Source organism: Lepidochelys olivacea (assembly GCF_965140295.1).
Source record: "Lepidochelys olivacea isolate rLepOli2 genome assembly, chromosome: 3".
Lineage (NCBI taxonomy): Eukaryota > Metazoa > Chordata > Testudines > Cheloniidae > Lepidochelys > Lepidochelys olivacea.
In genome coordinates this window covers 208,820,571-208,837,522 of record NC_140413.1, presented here as the reverse complement: position 1 = coordinate 208,837,522, position 16,952 = coordinate 208,820,571, and the positions used below count along the sequence as shown (strand labels likewise).

The following is a 16,952-nucleotide window of genomic DNA, read 5'->3' as shown; positions in this document are numbered from 1 at the left end:
GTAGGCCCTATCCTGGCGGGCACGTCACCAGCGCTCCCCTAGGAGGGGAGGAGCAGGGCAGGGCCCTGAGCTTAGGGTCCGTCTCCAGTGGTGGCCAGGATCAGCTGCTCCAGTGGGAGGATCAAGACACCCCAGTGACCAAGTCCCGGCTTCCCCTCCTGTCCTGCTCCTCATCTGCCCCAGGCAGGCCTGGCACAGCCTGCCGTGTCCTAGCTGCTCCCGTTTCTGCTGCTAGACCCTCCCGCCCTCTGCTTCCCCAGACCCGAGTGCGCTGCCCTGGGAAACCTCTCCCCAGAACCCAGCGGCGCTGTCTGGGCCGGGCAGTCTGCCTAGCTTAGGGTGTACCAGGGTCTCCGCTGCCCGGGGGCTGTAGAGCAGAAGAGGGACCGAGAGGAGCTGGGGAGCCGCCTTCTGGCCCCTGGGGCAGCACTGAGTCCCACGAGGTCAGTGGGGTGGGCGGAGCAGAGAGGCAGCCCTGCGCGTTCCCAGTGGGAGCAGCATGTACACCGTGCCAGCAGCCAGCCGGCTGCGTGGGGCGCTGGGCCTGTGCTGGCAGTGACGGTGCTGATGCCAGCTCTCGGCACGGCTGGTCTGTTCCTTCAAGCCGTGGCTCCTGGGGGCCGGCGATTCCTTGAGAATCCTGCCTGTCGCTTCCCAAGCGAGGCTCCCCCCCGCCCCGCTGCAGAGAAAAGCTGGAAATTGGGACACCCCCCAGCTCCAAACCGGTGGATGAGCCTGATCTGGGCGCTGGGAGTGGGGCGTGACGCTGGCTCAGTAGCACCACTCGGGCTGGGAGCCCAAGGGGCGCAGCGGGAGATCTGCGTCTCTCTCGGGCGCCTCTGGCACTAGGTGCCGGGTGCCCGCAGGGCTCGCTGGGCCGCTGGTTGGTGGCTGTCAGCCAGTTCCCGTGCCCGGCGACACCCCTCGATCCCCGTTGGCTGTGGTCTCTGCGGCTGCTCCCGGCGGGTTGACGGCAGCTCCTGAGCAGGGTGGAGCTCCCAGGGGCTGGTCTCCCAGTGGCCGTGCCGGGAGGGGGCAGCAGGAAGTGGTGGAGAGGGCTGGCGCGTCTCGCTGCTCCAGCAGAGCCATGGTTTCTCTGATCTGCCCAGGTGTGGCTGGGCGGGGCCCTGGGGCTGCCTGATGGAGCGGCAGAGGCTTTGCTGGCCAGTCCAACCCCCGCTGGGAAGCCGCCACTTACGTCCCAGCTGCTGGTCATCTCCTCGCCCCATCCCTTTTGGGGCCCATGTTCCTGCACGCCGCTAACCCCATGGCTTTGCCTCACGTGGCTCTGGGGGCTGGGCCTGGACAACTCTCCTGCGGGGCGGGGTGGGATCTCTCACAGCCTCGCCGTTTCCGTGTCTGAGGGATGCGGCTCTCCCTGCCTCCCCAGGTGACTGTCATGCCCTCGGCCAGCAGAGTGATCCTCCTGGAGAACCTGACCCGCTTCTGGCCCATCATCCAAATCAAGATCAAGCGCTGCCAGCAGGTGGGTGTACTGGCGGGCCCCCTGTGATGAGTTCGGTCACAGAGACCCCGTTGGGACTGTCCCCTGATGTGCTGAAATTACCTTTGAGCCCCTTTTCCCTGCCAGCTTGGGACTCCAGAACCCTGCCTTGTTGAGCCAGACACACTAGCCTGCTGCACCACAGACCCAGGGTCTGGACCACTCCTCCAAAGCTTCAGGCTTTAACTGAAAACCACGCATCAGGTACTCCTGTCTCCAGCACTCAGATGTCCAGCTCCCAATGGGATCGAAACCCCGAATGATCCGTTTTACTCTGTATAAAGCTTATACAGGGTAATCTCATAAATTGTCCGCTCTTTGCATCACTGATAGAGAGATATGTACGGCTGTTTGCTCCCCCAGGTATTAATCACTTACTCTGGGTTTATCAGTAAACAAAAGTGATTTTATTAAGTATAAAAAGTAGGATTTAAGTTCTAATACGTTAAGCCTAATACATTAAGAAACTGATTACAGGTAATATCTCATCCTCAGAGGTGTTCCGATAAGCTTCTTTCACAGACTAGACTCCTTCCTTGTCTGGGCCCAGTCCTTTCCCCGGTACAGTCCTTGTTAATTCCAGCAGACATCTTAGGTGATAACTAGGGGTTTTTTTGTGACTGACAGCCCCTTTTGTCCTGCTCCACCCCCTTTCTAGCTTTGGCACAAGGCGGGAATCTTTTGTCTCTCTGGGTCCCCACCCCTCCTTCTAAATGGAAAAGCAACAGATTTAAGATGGATTCCAGTATCATGTGACATGGTCACATGTCACTGTAAGACCCCGAGTCTCCATTCCCCATGGGCTGGCCCACAGGTACGCGGGAAGGTTTGCAGGTAAATAAACCATTTACAACCAATTGTCCTAGTCAGTGGGAGCCATCACGATTCTAAACCACCATTAATGGCCCACAACTTTGCATAATTATAATAGGACCTCAGAGTTATACTTCATATTTCTAGCTTCAGATACATGAATGATACGTGCATACAAGTAGGAGGAACATAGTCAGTAGGTTATAATCTTTGTTATGATACCTTACAAGAGACCTTTTGCATAAAGCATATCCCAGTTACATCATAGTCACACTGACAAGCATATTTCCATAAAGCACCTGGTGTGCAACATCACAGCCCCATCCCTGTGTGCAGCCAAGCCGGTCTCTGGCCTCCCTCACCCCCTGCAGGGGCTCTACGGGCCGCGAGAGGCCTGGCCCAGGGGCACCCCGTGGGAGTCGCTCGGTCAGCTCCGGGCCCGGCGGGCCCATGTCTAACCAGGGAGGTTTGTGCCCTCTGCAGGGTGGTATTGACACACGGGTGCGTGGCATCGAGATCCTGGGGCCCAAGCCCACCTTCTGGCCCATCTTCAAGGAGCAGCTGTGCCGGCGGACCTACCTGTTCTACACTACCCAGGCGCACACGTGGTGCCAGGAGATCGCGGACGAGCGCATGCAGCTGCTGCAGCTCTTCAACAGGTGAGGCCTGTCCCCGGGGTGCCCCACAGCGCTGACCAGAGCCCCGGGCAGTGCCCTGCCCCGTGTGTCTGTGCCCGGGGTCCCCCATGGGCAGTGCCCTGCCCTGAGTGTGGCTGTACCTGGGGCTGTACCCCTCTTCTCCCTCCAGCGCTGGCCATGGCCCTTGGCAGTGCCCTGCCCTGTGTGTCTGTACCCAGGATCTGCCCGCCCTGCGCTGGCAAGGCCCCAGGGCCCCGCCAGTGACTGGTGCGGGTGTCTCTGCTGTTGCAGGCTGAACTGCGCCCTGCGGCACGAGCAGGTGTTCGCCGATCGCTTCCTTCCCGATGACGAGGCGGCCCAGGCTCTGGGCAGGACCTGCTGGGAGGCCCTAATCAATCCCTTGGTGCAGAGCATCACCAGCCCAGGTACCATTTCCCCCTGCCCGGTTCCCCGCTGCCCCCAGCCTGCCCGGCCCGACTGGCTCAGCCTCCCCCTCCGGCCTTGCAGATCCCAGCGGCGTCAGCCCCCTGGCCTGGCTCCTGAGCGAGTACCTGGAGAACCTGGAGACGGCCCGACGCGCCAAGAGCCGCGCCACCATCTTCAATTCCCGCGTGCGGCGCCTGAGCCACCTGCTGGTGCACGTGGACCCCGGCAGCCCGGAGCCCGAGGAGCTGAGAGCCCCGGTCAAAGCCAGTAAGGGCCCCTCCCCCGGCGGGGCTTTGGGGCCGGGCAGGGAGTGGGCCGGGTCCCAGGGTGGGGCTAGGGGAGGAGGCCCTGGGGTGCTGCCCGAGGCTGAGTGGGGAGAGGGGTCCCTCCGGGTAAGGACTCTCCGGGCTGCCTTTGACACGTCCTGCTGCCAGGGCCGGGCACTGGTGCTGCAGCTCGGCGCGACCCTGTGTGTGCCTGGCGCCCGCAGGCGGGGTGACGTGGGAGAGGGCTCTGTGGGGCTGGCGGGCAGCCCCTGGGCCTGGCGCGGCAGAGGTTGGTCCTCAAGGTCCTGGGCGGCTGGCTCAGCCTGGGTGTAGGAGGCAGAGATGTGGGGGCCTAGCCCAGCCCTCAGATCCGTGGGTCTGGTGCCCACAGGCAGAGCCGGCAGGGGCCAGCCCTGTTGTAAGGGGCAGGATCCTGGCCGGGGGTGGCTACTCCGCTGCCCCGGGGTCTGCGCACCAGGGTGCCCGGGGCTGGCTGGCTGCTACGCGCCCTGAGCTCCAGGCTTGGCCCCCGCAGCCCCCGCGCACACACACACTCAGTGACCATGTGGGGCTGAGCCGGGCCCATGTGGGCAGGGGGCTCCCAGCCACCCCTGCCAACTGCCAGCGAGCTGCCCTCTCCGGGGGAGCGCTGGGAGGGTCGGGCCCAGCCCACGCCCCACAGGCAGCTTTGGGGTGGGGGAGGCTGCTCGTGCTGGTGCTGCCCCCGCCCTGCCCCCCGGGCGTTGCCCTCACGTCGGCTCCCCCTTGGCAGATGGGAAGAACGGGAAGAACAAGGAGACGAGCTCCGGGGCCGCCAAGGTGTCGGGGAAGAAGCCCAGCAGCCTTACGGGGATTACGCAGTGCTGGAGGGGCGTGGTGCAGCAGCAGGTGTGGGGGGGCGATGGGGGAGGGGCGTGGTGCAGCAGCAGGTGTGGGGGGGCAACGGGGGAGGGGGGCTGGTGCAGCAGCAGGTGGGGGGGCGACGGGGGAGGGGGGCTGGTGCAGCAGCCGGTGTGGGGGGAGGGGTGTGGTGCAGCAGCAGGTGTGGGGGGGCGACGGGGGAGGGGCGTGGTGCAGCAGCAGGTGTGGGGGGGCAACGGGGGAGGGGGGCTGGTGCAGCAGCAGGTGGGGGGGCAACGGGGGAGGGGGGCTGGTGCAGCAGCCGGTGTGGGGGGAGGGGTGTGGTGCAGCAGCAGGTGTGCGGGGGGGCGACGGGGGAGGGGGCTGGTGCAGCAGCAGGGGTGAGGGGAGCATTGGGCTGTGTGTATCTGCTGCCCGTCCCCCACCCCACCCTGTGTGGGGGGAGCAGGGCCCCGTCCACCTCTGTCTCTGCGGCTCCTGCCCCAGGCCCATGAAGCCCTTGGGACACTAGATGCGAAGGGCCCTCCCCATGCCTGTCCCCCTGGGACCCTCCCCACCCTCGGGGCTGCCCCCATGCCCGGCCTACCCTCTACCCCCTGTGTCTGTCATGTCCCATCCCCCCCCGCACACCCATCCTGCCCCCCACGGACACCCCAGCCTGTCCCCTCCCGGCGCTCAGTCCCGCCTGGACCCCCTTGGGTCCCTCCCCACGCCCGTCCCGGCCTGTACTCCCCCCAAGGCTCCCTCAGGGCCCTCCCCGCCGACCTGTAACCGTGGGCTGCCTGCCCCGCACAGGTGAAGCGGTTCCTGGAGTCGTCGTGGCAGGGGCCGGACTTCGTGGAGCGGTACTGCCGTCTCTACCTGGGCCTGCGCCGTGCCATGGAGGAGCTGTTCGGGCAGCAGACGGCCTTCACGCTGGCCCTGCGGCAGGGCTTCTCCGGGGGCCTGCTGCAGCTCTCCTTCCTGACGGCCATGCACGTGAGTGGGGGGCTGCTGTGGGGCTGGCCTGGCCCTGGGGCACGAGCCTGGGGCCCAGCAGAGCTGCCAGGCTGGTCGGCCTGGTGCCAGGTGTGAGGGGGCCCAGGTGCGTGGGGGTCTCTGCCAGTTACCCCTGCTGTATTCAGGCCGTCTAGTCCGCTCCTGCTCCAACAGCCCTGGGCCCTGAGAGGGAGCGAGCCCCTCGCGCCCCCTTGCCCACGGCCCAGACATGCAGCTCCCACGGCCCCACCTCCCCCATTCTGCCTCCCTGTCTCCACGGGTGGGGTGACCCCTGGGAATGACCCAGCTCCTAGGGAGTGGCCCCTCCCCCTCTGCAGGACTGTTCCCTCCCCTGGAGCCCCCCCATCACCCCTCTCCATGGGAGCGTCCCCTGAGCCTCCATGGGGACTCCCTGCCGTGGGGAGCCACCCCGAGAAGGCCCCTGGCAGCTGGCGCTCTCCCCTGCAGGTGAGTGAGCAGTTTGCTCGCTACATCGACCAGCGGATCCAGGAGAGCCAGAGGGACACGGCCAACGTGGAGTCGCTGCACCGGCTACAGCAGAGCCTGGAGCCCATCCTCTTCCTCTCCGGCCTGGAGCTCGCCAACACCTTCGAGCACTTCTACCGGTGAGCGGCCCCAGCCGAGGGAGTGGGGCGCTGGGCCCCACCCCCGGCCTGGGCTCTGTCTTGGGCCTGCCACGTCTGTGAGTGCTGGTGCCTGGCTTGTTATGGGGGCTCTGGCTCGGCTTGGGCCGTGGGCTCCCCAAAGTCCCGCCAGACTCCGATCAGCAGCCCCAGAGCCCTGCTCCAGGCCATAGCAAAGGCAGGGAGGGTCCCGGGGGGGTTCCGGGACGGGAATTAGGGGTGGCTCCAGGCCTAGGGGCCGGGGTGGGTTTGTGGGGAGGCAGTCGGGCTCTGGGCCCCGCCCTGACGCCGGCGGCCGTTGCAGGTATTACCTGGGCGACCGGCTCCTGGCCCAGGGGAACGTGTGGCTGGAACGGGCCGTCGTGGAGCAGATCGGGCTCTGCTTCCCCAATCGCTTCCCCCAGCAGATGCTGAAGAGTCTGAGTGAGTCGGAGGAGCTGCAGCAGCAATTCCACCTCTTCCAGCTGCAGCAGCTTGACAAGCGCCTGCTGGAGCTGGACGCGGGCCAGGAGGACGCGGTGAGCCCCCGGGCGGGGCAGGGTCTGCCCGGGGCCCCCTCCCTTCCCATGGGGGTGGGGGGAAGCAGTGAAACGCCCTGGCGGGGCAGGGTCTGCCCAGTGCCCTCTCTGTTCCCAAGGGGCCGGGGAATGCGGTGGGCCCCCAAGCAGGGTGGTGTGGGGTCTGCACGGTGCGTTCCCAGGGGGTGCTGCAGCCGAGCCCCTGGCGGGAGCCTGATCCCTGACACCCCTGCTCCTGTCCCCAGGCGATGGCGGAGGAGCCGGCCACGCTGGAGGAGGAGCCGGAGGTGAAGGTGCTGGCCCTGTCCCCGCGCTGCTGGACCGTCTCCCCGCTCTGCTACCTGGAGGATCCCAGCAGATGTTTCCCGCGGCCCCTTGGGGGCTACTTGGCGCGGTTTGCCGACTTCTACACCAACAGTGAGTCTGGGTGCTGGGGTGGGGCCGACTAGGCCGAGCAGGGGCTTGGGGGCTGTCCCTGTGCCCCGTGGTGGTGGTGGAGAGCGGTGTGTGACAAGAGAGGGAGCACCGGGGGGCTGTTCAGGTCGCTTTGCAGGGGATGGGGGGCAGGGCTCTAGAGTCACTGCACTGGGCTGGAGGTTGGGGGGGGGGGGTGTCAGACGCAGCAGTGAAACCCCTGGCCGTGGCCGTGACTCCTGGGGCAGCTGCTAGTGCTGGGCCAGGCTGGCGAGCAGTGGGGTGAGCTCCAGCCCCACCTGGGGGTGTGCAGCTGGGAAGGGGGCCAGGCTGGCGAGCCGAGGGATGAGCTCCAGCCCCACCTGGATGTGTGTGGCTGGAATTGGGCAGGCTGGCAATCAGTGGGGTAAGCTGCAGCCCTGCCTAGGGGCATGTGGCTAGGGGGGCACAGCCCTGGCTGGCTGAGGACCCCGGGGGCCTGGCCCTCTGGTGGCTCTGCTGGGACTGGCCGCGTCTCTTGCAGGTCAGAGCCGGTTTGGCCTGGAGCACACGAAGCCGCGGCGGCTGCAGTGGACGTGGCTGGGCCACGCAGAGCTCCGGTTCGCGGGCAGCACCACCCTGCACGTCTCCACCCTGCAGATGTACATTCTGCTGGGCTTCAACAGCGCCCAGGTGGGACCCCCCTCTCCTCCCCCGGCGTCCTGGAGCTGCCCCCAGCTCCCCGCTGGGGGTGGGAACCCCCAACCTGGCTGCAGACCCCTCCTGTCCTCGCAACACAGGGAGAACTTCCCCCCAGCTCATCCATATGGGGCAGAGACCCCCTGTCCTCCCCCCTGCACAGATGCCCCCTTTCCCTCTGTCCCCTCCCCCAGGCAGTGACCCCCGAGCCCCTGGACTCTTTTCTCCACAGCCCAGTCCCTGCCCCCCCGTGACCCAGGAGCCGCTGCAAAGCAGCCGCTGTGTCCGGTGTGGCTTGTGCCAGAGGAATCGGTGCTGTTCTCTCTCCCCTTTGCCCCTCAGTCCCCTAATGCGGTACCACAGCCCCTTGGCTGGCCCCCCCCCACAAATGCCCTATCGCCACAGCCTCTGATGCCCCCCCATTGCCACGGCCCCTCCCCCACAGCCCCTGGCACCTCCCCCGCATCATCCTGGCCCCCAGACACCTCGCCCCAGTGCAATCACTCCGGCCCCATTGCCCCAGCCCCTGGGCCGTGGCTCCAAGACACCTGGCCAACTTGCCCTGTCCTGGCCCCCAGAGCTGTTGCCCCATCACCATGGCCCTGCCTCTGCGTATTCATTTCCTGTCTCCTTTGCTCCGCAGGAAGTTGCTGTGGAGACCCTGGCCCAGGCCACAGGGCTGTCTCCTGTCCTGCTGAGCCACGCGCTGAAACCTCTGACAGGAGAGGCCGGGATCCTGACCCAGAGCCTGCCTCAGGAGGGTGCGTATGGGGAGACTGGGGAGGGGCAGTTGAGCCCTGTCCCTGGGTGGTTCCTGAAGAAGGGGACCACAGATGGGGATGGAGCCCCTACGCTGGGCCTGGTTGGGGGGTATGGAGGGTTGGCCGGGCAGGGCTGGTCCCAGAGCAGATGCCAGGGAGCAGGGGTTTGTCTGTGAGCCGGAAGGGGGTTTGCATCTGGAGTGGCCAGTCCCCAAGCAGGGCTGGCTGGGGGGAGGAGAGAACTGGGCTGGTGTCTGTGTGTGGGGTGGGGGGTTTGGGGGTGGTCCCCAAGAAGGGCCGGGGGTTGGGTACATGGGAGGGGCTGGGACTGGTCCCCAAGCAGGTCAAGGGGGGTAGATGGAAGGGGCTGGGGCTGGTCCCCAAGCAGGGCTGGGGGGGATATGGGAGGGGCTGGAGGAGCCGCTCCCTGGGCATGGCTGAGCGCGGCTGTGTCGGTCCCAGGCGTCCTGCAGCTGAACGAGGCAGCCCTGGCGCGGGCGGCGGGCCAGCACCTGTGGCTGCTCCCACAGCAGACGTACCTGAACGTGGAGGATGACGAGGGAAGCACCCTGGAGAGGAAGAGGAACATCATCTGCTGCCTCATCATCCAGATCCTGAAAGGGGAGAAGGAGCTGCACATCGATAACCTGGTGTTCAGGGTACGGGTCCTGGCAGGGGAGCGGCCGCGGGGCTCCGTGCCCGGGCAGCGTCGGGGTAACTCTGCCCTCTCCCCCCCAGGTGATCGACGCCTGTCAGAAATGGGAGTCTGGCCCCGCCCTGCAGTTCCTCAGCTTTTGCTGCAGCAGCACGGACGTGCTGTCCTGCATCCTGCACCTGCTGAGCCAGGGCTACCTGCGGCGCCAGGAGGAGAACCCCCAGCTGCTGGCGTACGTCTCCCCGGAGCCCACAACACCTCACCGGGGCCAGGCCCAGGTTGTTTTCCGGAGCACAGAGTGCCGGAGGGGGCAGGACAAGGGCAGCAAGTTCTCCCCATTCAGGTAGGGGAGAGTGTCAGGTGGGGCTGGAGGGGGCCATCAGCGGGAGCTCTCCAGACGGGTGACGGGCGTTTGCTCTCTGCCAGGCTGGATGCCCGTGGAGTCGGCCCAGAGGCGGTCCTGATGGAGACCCTGCTGCTGCCTATGGGGCGCACCATGAGTCCGGAGGAGGTGCAAGCACTCATGAACCAGACGGTGCAGCAGGTCCTGGACACCCTGAGTGTCTCAGCCGATAGAGCCCAGCACCTGCTCATTCACTGCAAGTGGAATGTGGACCTGCTAATCCAGCGCTACACCGAGGACCCCGAGCTGCTGCTGATTTCCTCAGGGCTGCAAGTGCAGAATCCCCAGCCACCCCCGAGCCCTATCACCCACTGTCCGGTGTGCGTGAGCCAGCTGTGCCCGGACGACAGCCCTCCCACCCTCTGCTGCGTGCACTACTGCTGCAAGGTGAGGGTCCTGGGGGCTGGCAGCATCTATGACCGTGAGGGGAGGACCCTGCTCCCAGGAAGGGGGACACAGCTGTCAGGGGAGGGTCCCGGGGGCACATCATCACCCCTCTTTCCCTGGCTTCCTCGTGTTCCTGGGCTCGCTTCCTGTTTTCAGGTGTGCCATGATCCTGGTGCCACTCCACCTGCGAGGCAAATTCCTGAGTTTGTCTGGAGCTGGGAGACGGCCCCTGACAAAAGGAGGGGGCTCATCAGGAGGTTCTGTGCATTCTCTAGATCTGATCTTTTCCCCCTCCCCAGTCCTGCTGGAATAAATACCTGACGACTTGCATCGAGCAGAACTTGGTTCAGAACTGCACCTGTCCCATCCCTGACTGCCCTGCACAGCCCACCACGGACTTCATCCGCTCCATCATCTCCTCCCAGGAGGTCATTGCCAAGGTGGGTGAGGTCACTGCCGGACGTGGGGCCATGTGTAGTCCACCCTGAGCGGGTGTGTTAGGGAACATGCTTTGTTTCTCGGCCACCGCCTTTCCCTCTTCCTGTCTTGGAGAGTGGTGGGGCTGAGAGCTACCCAGGAGAAACCTGGTGCCTTTGAATGAATGAATCCTCCCCTGTGCCGACTGGCTGTTTTGCTCCCCTGCCCTATCTCACACTCTTCGCACCCCCCTCCCTGCCCTCGTCCCTCCCTTTGCACCCCGCTGCCTCCGTTCCTGTTGCTCTGTGTATCTAATCCCCTTCCAACCCAAACCAGAAACCAGCCACGAGAGAACGATGGCACTCCCTGTGCAGAAACAAAAATAGCTCCTCTTCCCCAGGGCACATCAATCTAAACAGTATGTGGCTAGAGTGTCCCTGTGTTACGAACATGAGCCCCCAGTTCTCAGACCCCCCCCTCTGCCCAGTTTCCTCCCCCCACCTTGGAGAGCCATTGGACAGGAGATACCAAGGTGGCAAAGAGGGAGGAGTCAAGGTCAGGCTCCCAGTGGAAGGCTTGTCTCAATATTAACATCTTTTCAGAACTGGGCTTTCCTTCCTCTTCCGGAAATGACTGGTGGCCTGGTGGGAACCCCTTCCCCATCTACAGAATTATCAAACACCCGCCCACGTCCCTGTTGTCCAGGGAAGTATGGCATGGCTAGATTTGCGGAGAGCTATTTTAGTTTCTGCACAATTTCTGTGGGAGTTCCTGGTGGAGAGCGCCTGGAGGCAAGGGTCGCTGGGCCTGGAGCAGAAAGGGGTGACTAAGGTACTGCTGTTTGAGTCTTAACTGGGGGAAACTTGGGATCTGCTAACTCAGCCCTTTGGGAGGCATTTCTTGCTTGGATTTCCTTTGACATCCGGGCAGCTGCTGTTGGTGGCCCGACTGGTGCCCAGATGTTTCTCTCCATGCTGACTTTCTCTCCGGGAGTGAGTACTGTCCTTGTTATGATTGGGAGCAAGAGAGGAAGTTCCTTATTTGCACGGAGGGAGAGGTTTCTATTCCTGCTACTTCTGGATTCCCAAAAAGAGAGGCGGTCTGTGACCCATTCAGGACTTAAGAATGTTCAAAGAAATGTTGTCAAGAAAACGAAGTTCAGGATGACCACCCTTCTGTTATCCCTTGCCTGGAGGTTGAGGGCAGCATACCATCTTTCATGTGGCAATACAGCTGGACCACAGGAAGCTTTTTTCAATTCATAGTACACAGTATGCACTGCCAGTATACAGTCCTGCACTTGGTCTAGCCTCAGCCCCATGGGGATTCACAAAGCACGTGAAGATAGTTGTGGCCCATCCATGCCATCTTGGAATTCAGATATTTCCTTACCTGAATGATTGGCTATTCCAGGAAGATTGAGGTCACGCATCCAGAACAGCCTTCTTGTCATCAGATATCTGTTCTCTGGTCTAGGTCCAAAACTGGACATAGAAAAATCAATTTTACAGCCTCGAAAGAGAATACATTTCATGGGGATGGGCCTTGCTAACACGTCTGCCATGGCTTATCTTCCAATGAGTATAGTCTCTACAGCTGAGAGTCTCGCGTCCACTCTGCGAACAACAGTGTGTGAGAGTCTGCAGCTCTTGGGACACATGGCCTCATGCACGTACATGCCATGCTTTACTTGAGATGTCTACAAACCTGGTTTCAGTATATCCCCCAAACTGACATTTCCTTGGCATGTGGGTTTGCGTACCTGCATGAGTGCTTCCGTCTCTTAATTGGTGGATAAAGCTTTAGAATGTATGCAGAGGAGTTCCATTCCTGCCATCAGAACCCACTGTGACATCCCTAGACTGGTGAGCTGCGAGGTCGCTCCAGTCCTCGACTCTGGGAGACAGCCTTACCCTGCTCTGCTGTGAGAACCCCCACTCCCGGACTGTTCGTGCACAGCCTCTAGCATGTAAGCTGCTCCCAGTTACGTGAGTGATCACTTTTGGCCAGCCACTGCTTGGATCCGTGCAACCGAATGACACTAGCCATTATCTCCGGTCCCTGACACAACCCTAGGAACCTCCATCTTGCAGTATCCAGTTATCCCTGCTGGACACTGCAAACTTATGAGTTCGTCAATTTAACAAAGAAACTGATATGTACTAGACTTGTTATCCCAAGGGGCGTCTCTGACACGCTTCAAACCAAATGCACTGCTTCAGGTAGACTGAACAAACAAATGTATTAACTACAAAAGACAGATTTTACCTGATTATAAGTTAAAGCATAACAAGTCAGATTTGGTCAAATGAAATAAAAGCAAAACGCATTCTAAACTGAACTTAATACTTTCAGTGTCCTTAAAACTTAGATGCTTCTCATCAGTTGCCCTTCAGCCAGGCCCTCCACTTTGATCAGCGCTTCATTCGCTTGTTGTGTTGTCTGTAGATGTTGGTGGAATAGAGAGAGAACATTGCAAACATCTCTCCCTTTTATCATGTCCTTTCTTTCCTCTTGGCTTTGCGCCCCCCCTTCAGAGTCAGGTGAGCATTACCTCATCATAGTCCCAAACTGACTAAGGGAAGGAGGGTGTCTCACTTGAGAGTCCAGCAGATCCTTTATTGCTGCCTAGGCCAGTGTCCTTTGTTCCTGTGAGGCTGGGCTGGGTTTGTCCCATACATGCCATGATGAGGCGTGAACTGCCCCTCTGCTCTTGGAGAGTTTTTGCCTGAACTTGTTTTAAGCCATGAGGACACATTTTCTGCCTCATAACTATATACATGAAATTACAACCTATAACATTACTATAACAACAATGCTCAGTGCATCATGAGCCTTCTGAAGACACCCGACATGACAAACTTTGCACTGGATATCACACAATCATAAGGATGAACATGGGGGTGCAGGGTGTTCCCCTGAGGTACACCCACCTTAAACAATAGTCTATAAGGACAAAATCTCACTCCAACTACACCAAAATTTCATATAAACCTGTCGGTTCACTTACCTGTGTCTTTCCCAAAGCCGCATGCATCTAGCAAGAAAAGGAGACTTTGTTTGCTTGACATGAGATGAGCCCTGGCATTGTACCTTCCTAGAACAGACCGGAACAGAAAGCCACCTAGATTTACTGCTGCCATAGCAGAATGAGTATGAGGACATGAGTACGAGCTGTATCCTCTCAGAGAATATCGAAGTGGATCTCTGGCTGTATCCTGTTATCAGATGGCACAGCTGGGAGTAAGGGCTCCACGTGGGTGTAAGGACTCCCTCTGCAGGGTCGCAAGCAGCCTCAGCAGCATCACCTCAAGAGGTGCCCCTTGCTATTTGCAGGTGAGCTACATGGAGTTCCATCTACACATTCCTGAGACATATCCCCTTGGTCCAAGGCTCCTCAGCTGACTTCCTTTGGCACTGGGGCTCTCCAAGCAGCTATACCTTCTTCTTGAGTAGTGTCCCAATGGGTGCGCCACTTCAGATGGGCGCGCGTCCTGTGCGCCTTAGATTGGAGATCCCCGCTTTAGGTAGCTGTGCCCATTGGGTCCACACATGCACTCTACTCTGCCTCGTGCTCTGCGCCATGGCTACATAGAGCTCCACGGGCGACCCGCCCTCAGTTCCTTCTTAGCCGAGACTGAGCCTCGGCAGCATCCCAGTGGAGCTGAGCCCAACTGTACTTTTTAGTTTTGTTTTTTCTCCTAGCTTTACTTAGCTTAGTTAGCTACAGTAGTTAAATCGTTACACAACCCGCAAGATTTATTGTAAGGCCCGTTGTCCTTTCAGTTTTTTCCCTGAGGGGAACTTTGGAGTCCTGGGAGGTATGTCCAGCTCTCCGGGTTTTAAATGTTGCCTTTAATGCCAGGATGCTCTCCCAGTGAGCGGCGGGCACTCCTGGTGTGTCTGATGCTGTGGGGAGTCACACCCCCCCACCCCCACAAATGTAATTTTTGCCTGGCTGTAAAACTGAGACAGAAAGGACCAGGAGATTAAATTGCGCCTCCATCTGGCTTCTGACCCAGGCCACTGGACCACCCCCCCATGCACCAGTCTCCAAGCAAGTCTCAACCACATCAGTACCCCGCTCCTCAAGAGCTTCTAAGAGGAACTCAAGAATCCTCTCAAAGAGACACTAGGAAACAGAGCTTGGGTTCCCCCAGTAGGGAATCTATCTCAAAGAAACCCTGATCACCGATCAAGACAACTGCTTCAGCACCCACTGGTTCCCAACTCTGTACCCACGAGGCTGCAGTTTTCTCAGGTACTGTGAGCACCATTAAACCCAAAGAACGTAAGGGTCCCAACTCTGGGAGATGATCAGTACCACTGGTGTTTGAGGTGACAAGAAGACTACTCTAAGTTGGTATCAGTAGAATCAGCCAAGCCGTTGGTACCACCGTAGACCAGACTGTCATCTAGCAGACACTCCTTGGAGCTCATAAAACTTACGGCACTGTCAGCTCCCTGTCCCACAGTAACATCTGCCCAGGCTGCTATCTTGGTACCAACCACTTGGGTACTACACAAGTTTAGATTTTCATGAGACCTTGTGGCAACAGAGATGCCTGACTCCCCTTTGCTTGGTATCAATGTGTTCCAAGACATGCATAGATCCCTGGACATTCAACCAGTACCAACAGGGTACCTTTTTCTACCAGTGCTCTTTCAAGAGACTGTCTAAAGCAGGAAATAGACTCTTTCCTGAACTGAGTTGCACCCCTCTAGGATTCTGTATTGGTGAAGGAACCAAGGACCAGCTTATCTCTTTATGCCCTGGGGTGAGGGGACGTGAGGTCCTTAGGGTGTAGGCATGGCCGCAGCGAACATTGCTGGCTGAAGTACTCTGTTCATCTGAAAGAGCCACCGTTACTGTAAGGGAAATAACATTCCTGCAGGGACTTTGTTTGTTCTAGGTGTGTCAAACAGAAGGCATTCAGCCCTGACACACAAGAGGGTCTCTCCTTGTTTGCAGAAGTAGAACACTGTCCAGCAGTAAGTGCCACTTGCTTTCTGCCTTTGTATCTAGATTCCTGTCTGCCTCACTCTGCCTGGACATTGAGCCAACCCCCCACCGGGCAGTCCGTAGCCTGTGGCGCCGATGGGTAAAGAGTGGCTGCTGCTGAATGTCTGTTTCATATATCCTGTTTCTTGGTGCTTTGGGTTGTGTTCTCTGTGCATCCCTGCAACTGTCCTCTCTGTGCTGGACCCTGCTCTGCCTCCTGTGCAAAGCCAGAAGCTCACTGAGCCCCTCAGCCGTCGCCCATTCCCCTCTCCAGTTTGCCAACTCCATTTTTCTTTCCCTGAGAGGATTTGACAGGACCATCCCTGTTCTCAAGACAGACAGCTTCTCTCCAGGATGGCATTGTTTAAAAACTCCAGCGTGTTTGGTGCTGGGGAGAGGTGATGGCTTGAAAGCTCTAGGGAATCAAGTCTTCTGGTCTCAGAAGCTGTCCAGCGTGGCCAGTGACATGGCAGGTTTTCCGCACGCTCTGCTCTTCACCAGTTCGCCTCTTCCTAGCCGTGAGAGTGGCTCATTCAACCTGTGGCTCCTCTGCTCAGATGGCCATGCTGCATCAGCTGGGCAGACGGTTTTGGCGACGTGTCGCATAGGCACTAACTAATGGCCATAGCCTATTCCTTCTGCGCTGGGCTGCCCTAGAGGGGAAACCCATGGCACTTTCCCCTGAGCCAGCCAGCCCTTCGGGGCTCTTTGGGGATCTTCTGCTGGTTTGACCTGCCTGTTGAATTATGCTGAAGCCTTTATTACGCTCCATCCTCCACTCGGCCCTGGGTGCCCTTTCCTCTACACCTGACTCTCAGGCAGTGTCTCTATACTGCTTAATCCTCCTCCTGTATCTGCAGTAAGTGTGTGAATATTGCAAGATCCCTCGGGGCTATATTGTTTCCCACCCTTGTGAACCTAGTTCGCACCATGGTGGGTATTTTGCACAGCCCTTACTCCAGAGAAACCTACCTATCAAGGCAGAATGAGAGCAGAACTGCCGTGTGCTCCATGGCTGCCCCACCAGCAGTCCTAGGGCCTTTGCCAGGAAGCTTGTTGCTTTCTATTTGTATGACGGTAGTGTCAGCCAAAATTGGGTCCCTTTGTGCTAGGCCTAGTGCGAGTCAGGGATGTCCCGGCGAGCTTACGACAATCTAAACAGACATGACAGATGCAGGGTGGGAGAAAGGAAGCATCATCGTCCCTATTTTACGGCTGGGGGCTAAGCCACAGAGGAGGGATGTGACATGCCCACGGTCACACAGTGAGTTGGTGCCAGGGGTGGGAATTGAACCCACAGCTTGTGAGTCCCAGTACAGTGCCTTAACCACAAGATAATCCTTCCTCCTCCTGCACCTCTGCCCTCATTTCTCTCTCTGTAGTACGAGAAAGCTCTTCTGCGAGGCTACGTGGAGTGCTGCTCCAACTTGACCTGGTGCACTAACCCCCAGGGCTGCGATCAGGTCCTTTGTAAGGAGGGACTCGGCTGCGGAGAGGCCTGCTCCAAGTGCTGCTGGATATCCTGCTTCAACTGCAACTTCCCGGAGGTATGGCTGAGGTTTGCTTGGCCATGGGCCTGTCTTCACG

At 60.0% G+C, this 16,952-nt stretch overlaps 1 protein-coding gene across 3 annotated transcripts in view; it reads left to right on the top strand.

Moving 5' to 3' along the window:
• The window catches only part of LOC311517435 (cullin-9-like), a 64,774-nt gene that overhangs the window by 33,947 nt on the left and 13,875 nt on the right, over positions 1-16,952 (top strand). For all 3 annotated transcript variants that reach the window (XM_084622286.1, XM_084622287.1, XM_084622288.1), the window contains 16 exons: positions 1,391-1,486; positions 2,801-2,976; positions 3,247-3,380; positions 3,463-3,648; positions 4,420-4,535; positions 5,304-5,486; positions 5,955-6,112; positions 6,435-6,648; positions 6,894-7,065; positions 7,586-7,734; positions 8,384-8,501; positions 8,964-9,160; positions 9,240-9,499; positions 9,583-9,946; positions 10,246-10,386; positions 16,748-16,912. In XM_084622286.1, the coding sequence (XP_084478412.1) occupies positions 1,391-1,486; positions 2,801-2,976; positions 3,247-3,380; positions 3,463-3,648; positions 4,420-4,535; positions 5,304-5,486; positions 5,955-6,112; positions 6,435-6,648; positions 6,894-7,065; positions 7,586-7,734; positions 8,384-8,501; positions 8,964-9,160; positions 9,240-9,499; positions 9,583-9,946; positions 10,246-10,386; positions 16,748-16,912 (2,829 nt within the window). The remainder of the gene's footprint in view (positions 1-1,390; positions 1,487-2,800; positions 2,977-3,246; positions 3,381-3,462; positions 3,649-4,419; positions 4,536-5,303; positions 5,487-5,954; positions 6,113-6,434; positions 6,649-6,893; positions 7,066-7,585; positions 7,735-8,383; positions 8,502-8,963; positions 9,161-9,239; positions 9,500-9,582; positions 9,947-10,245; positions 10,387-16,747; positions 16,913-16,952) is intronic.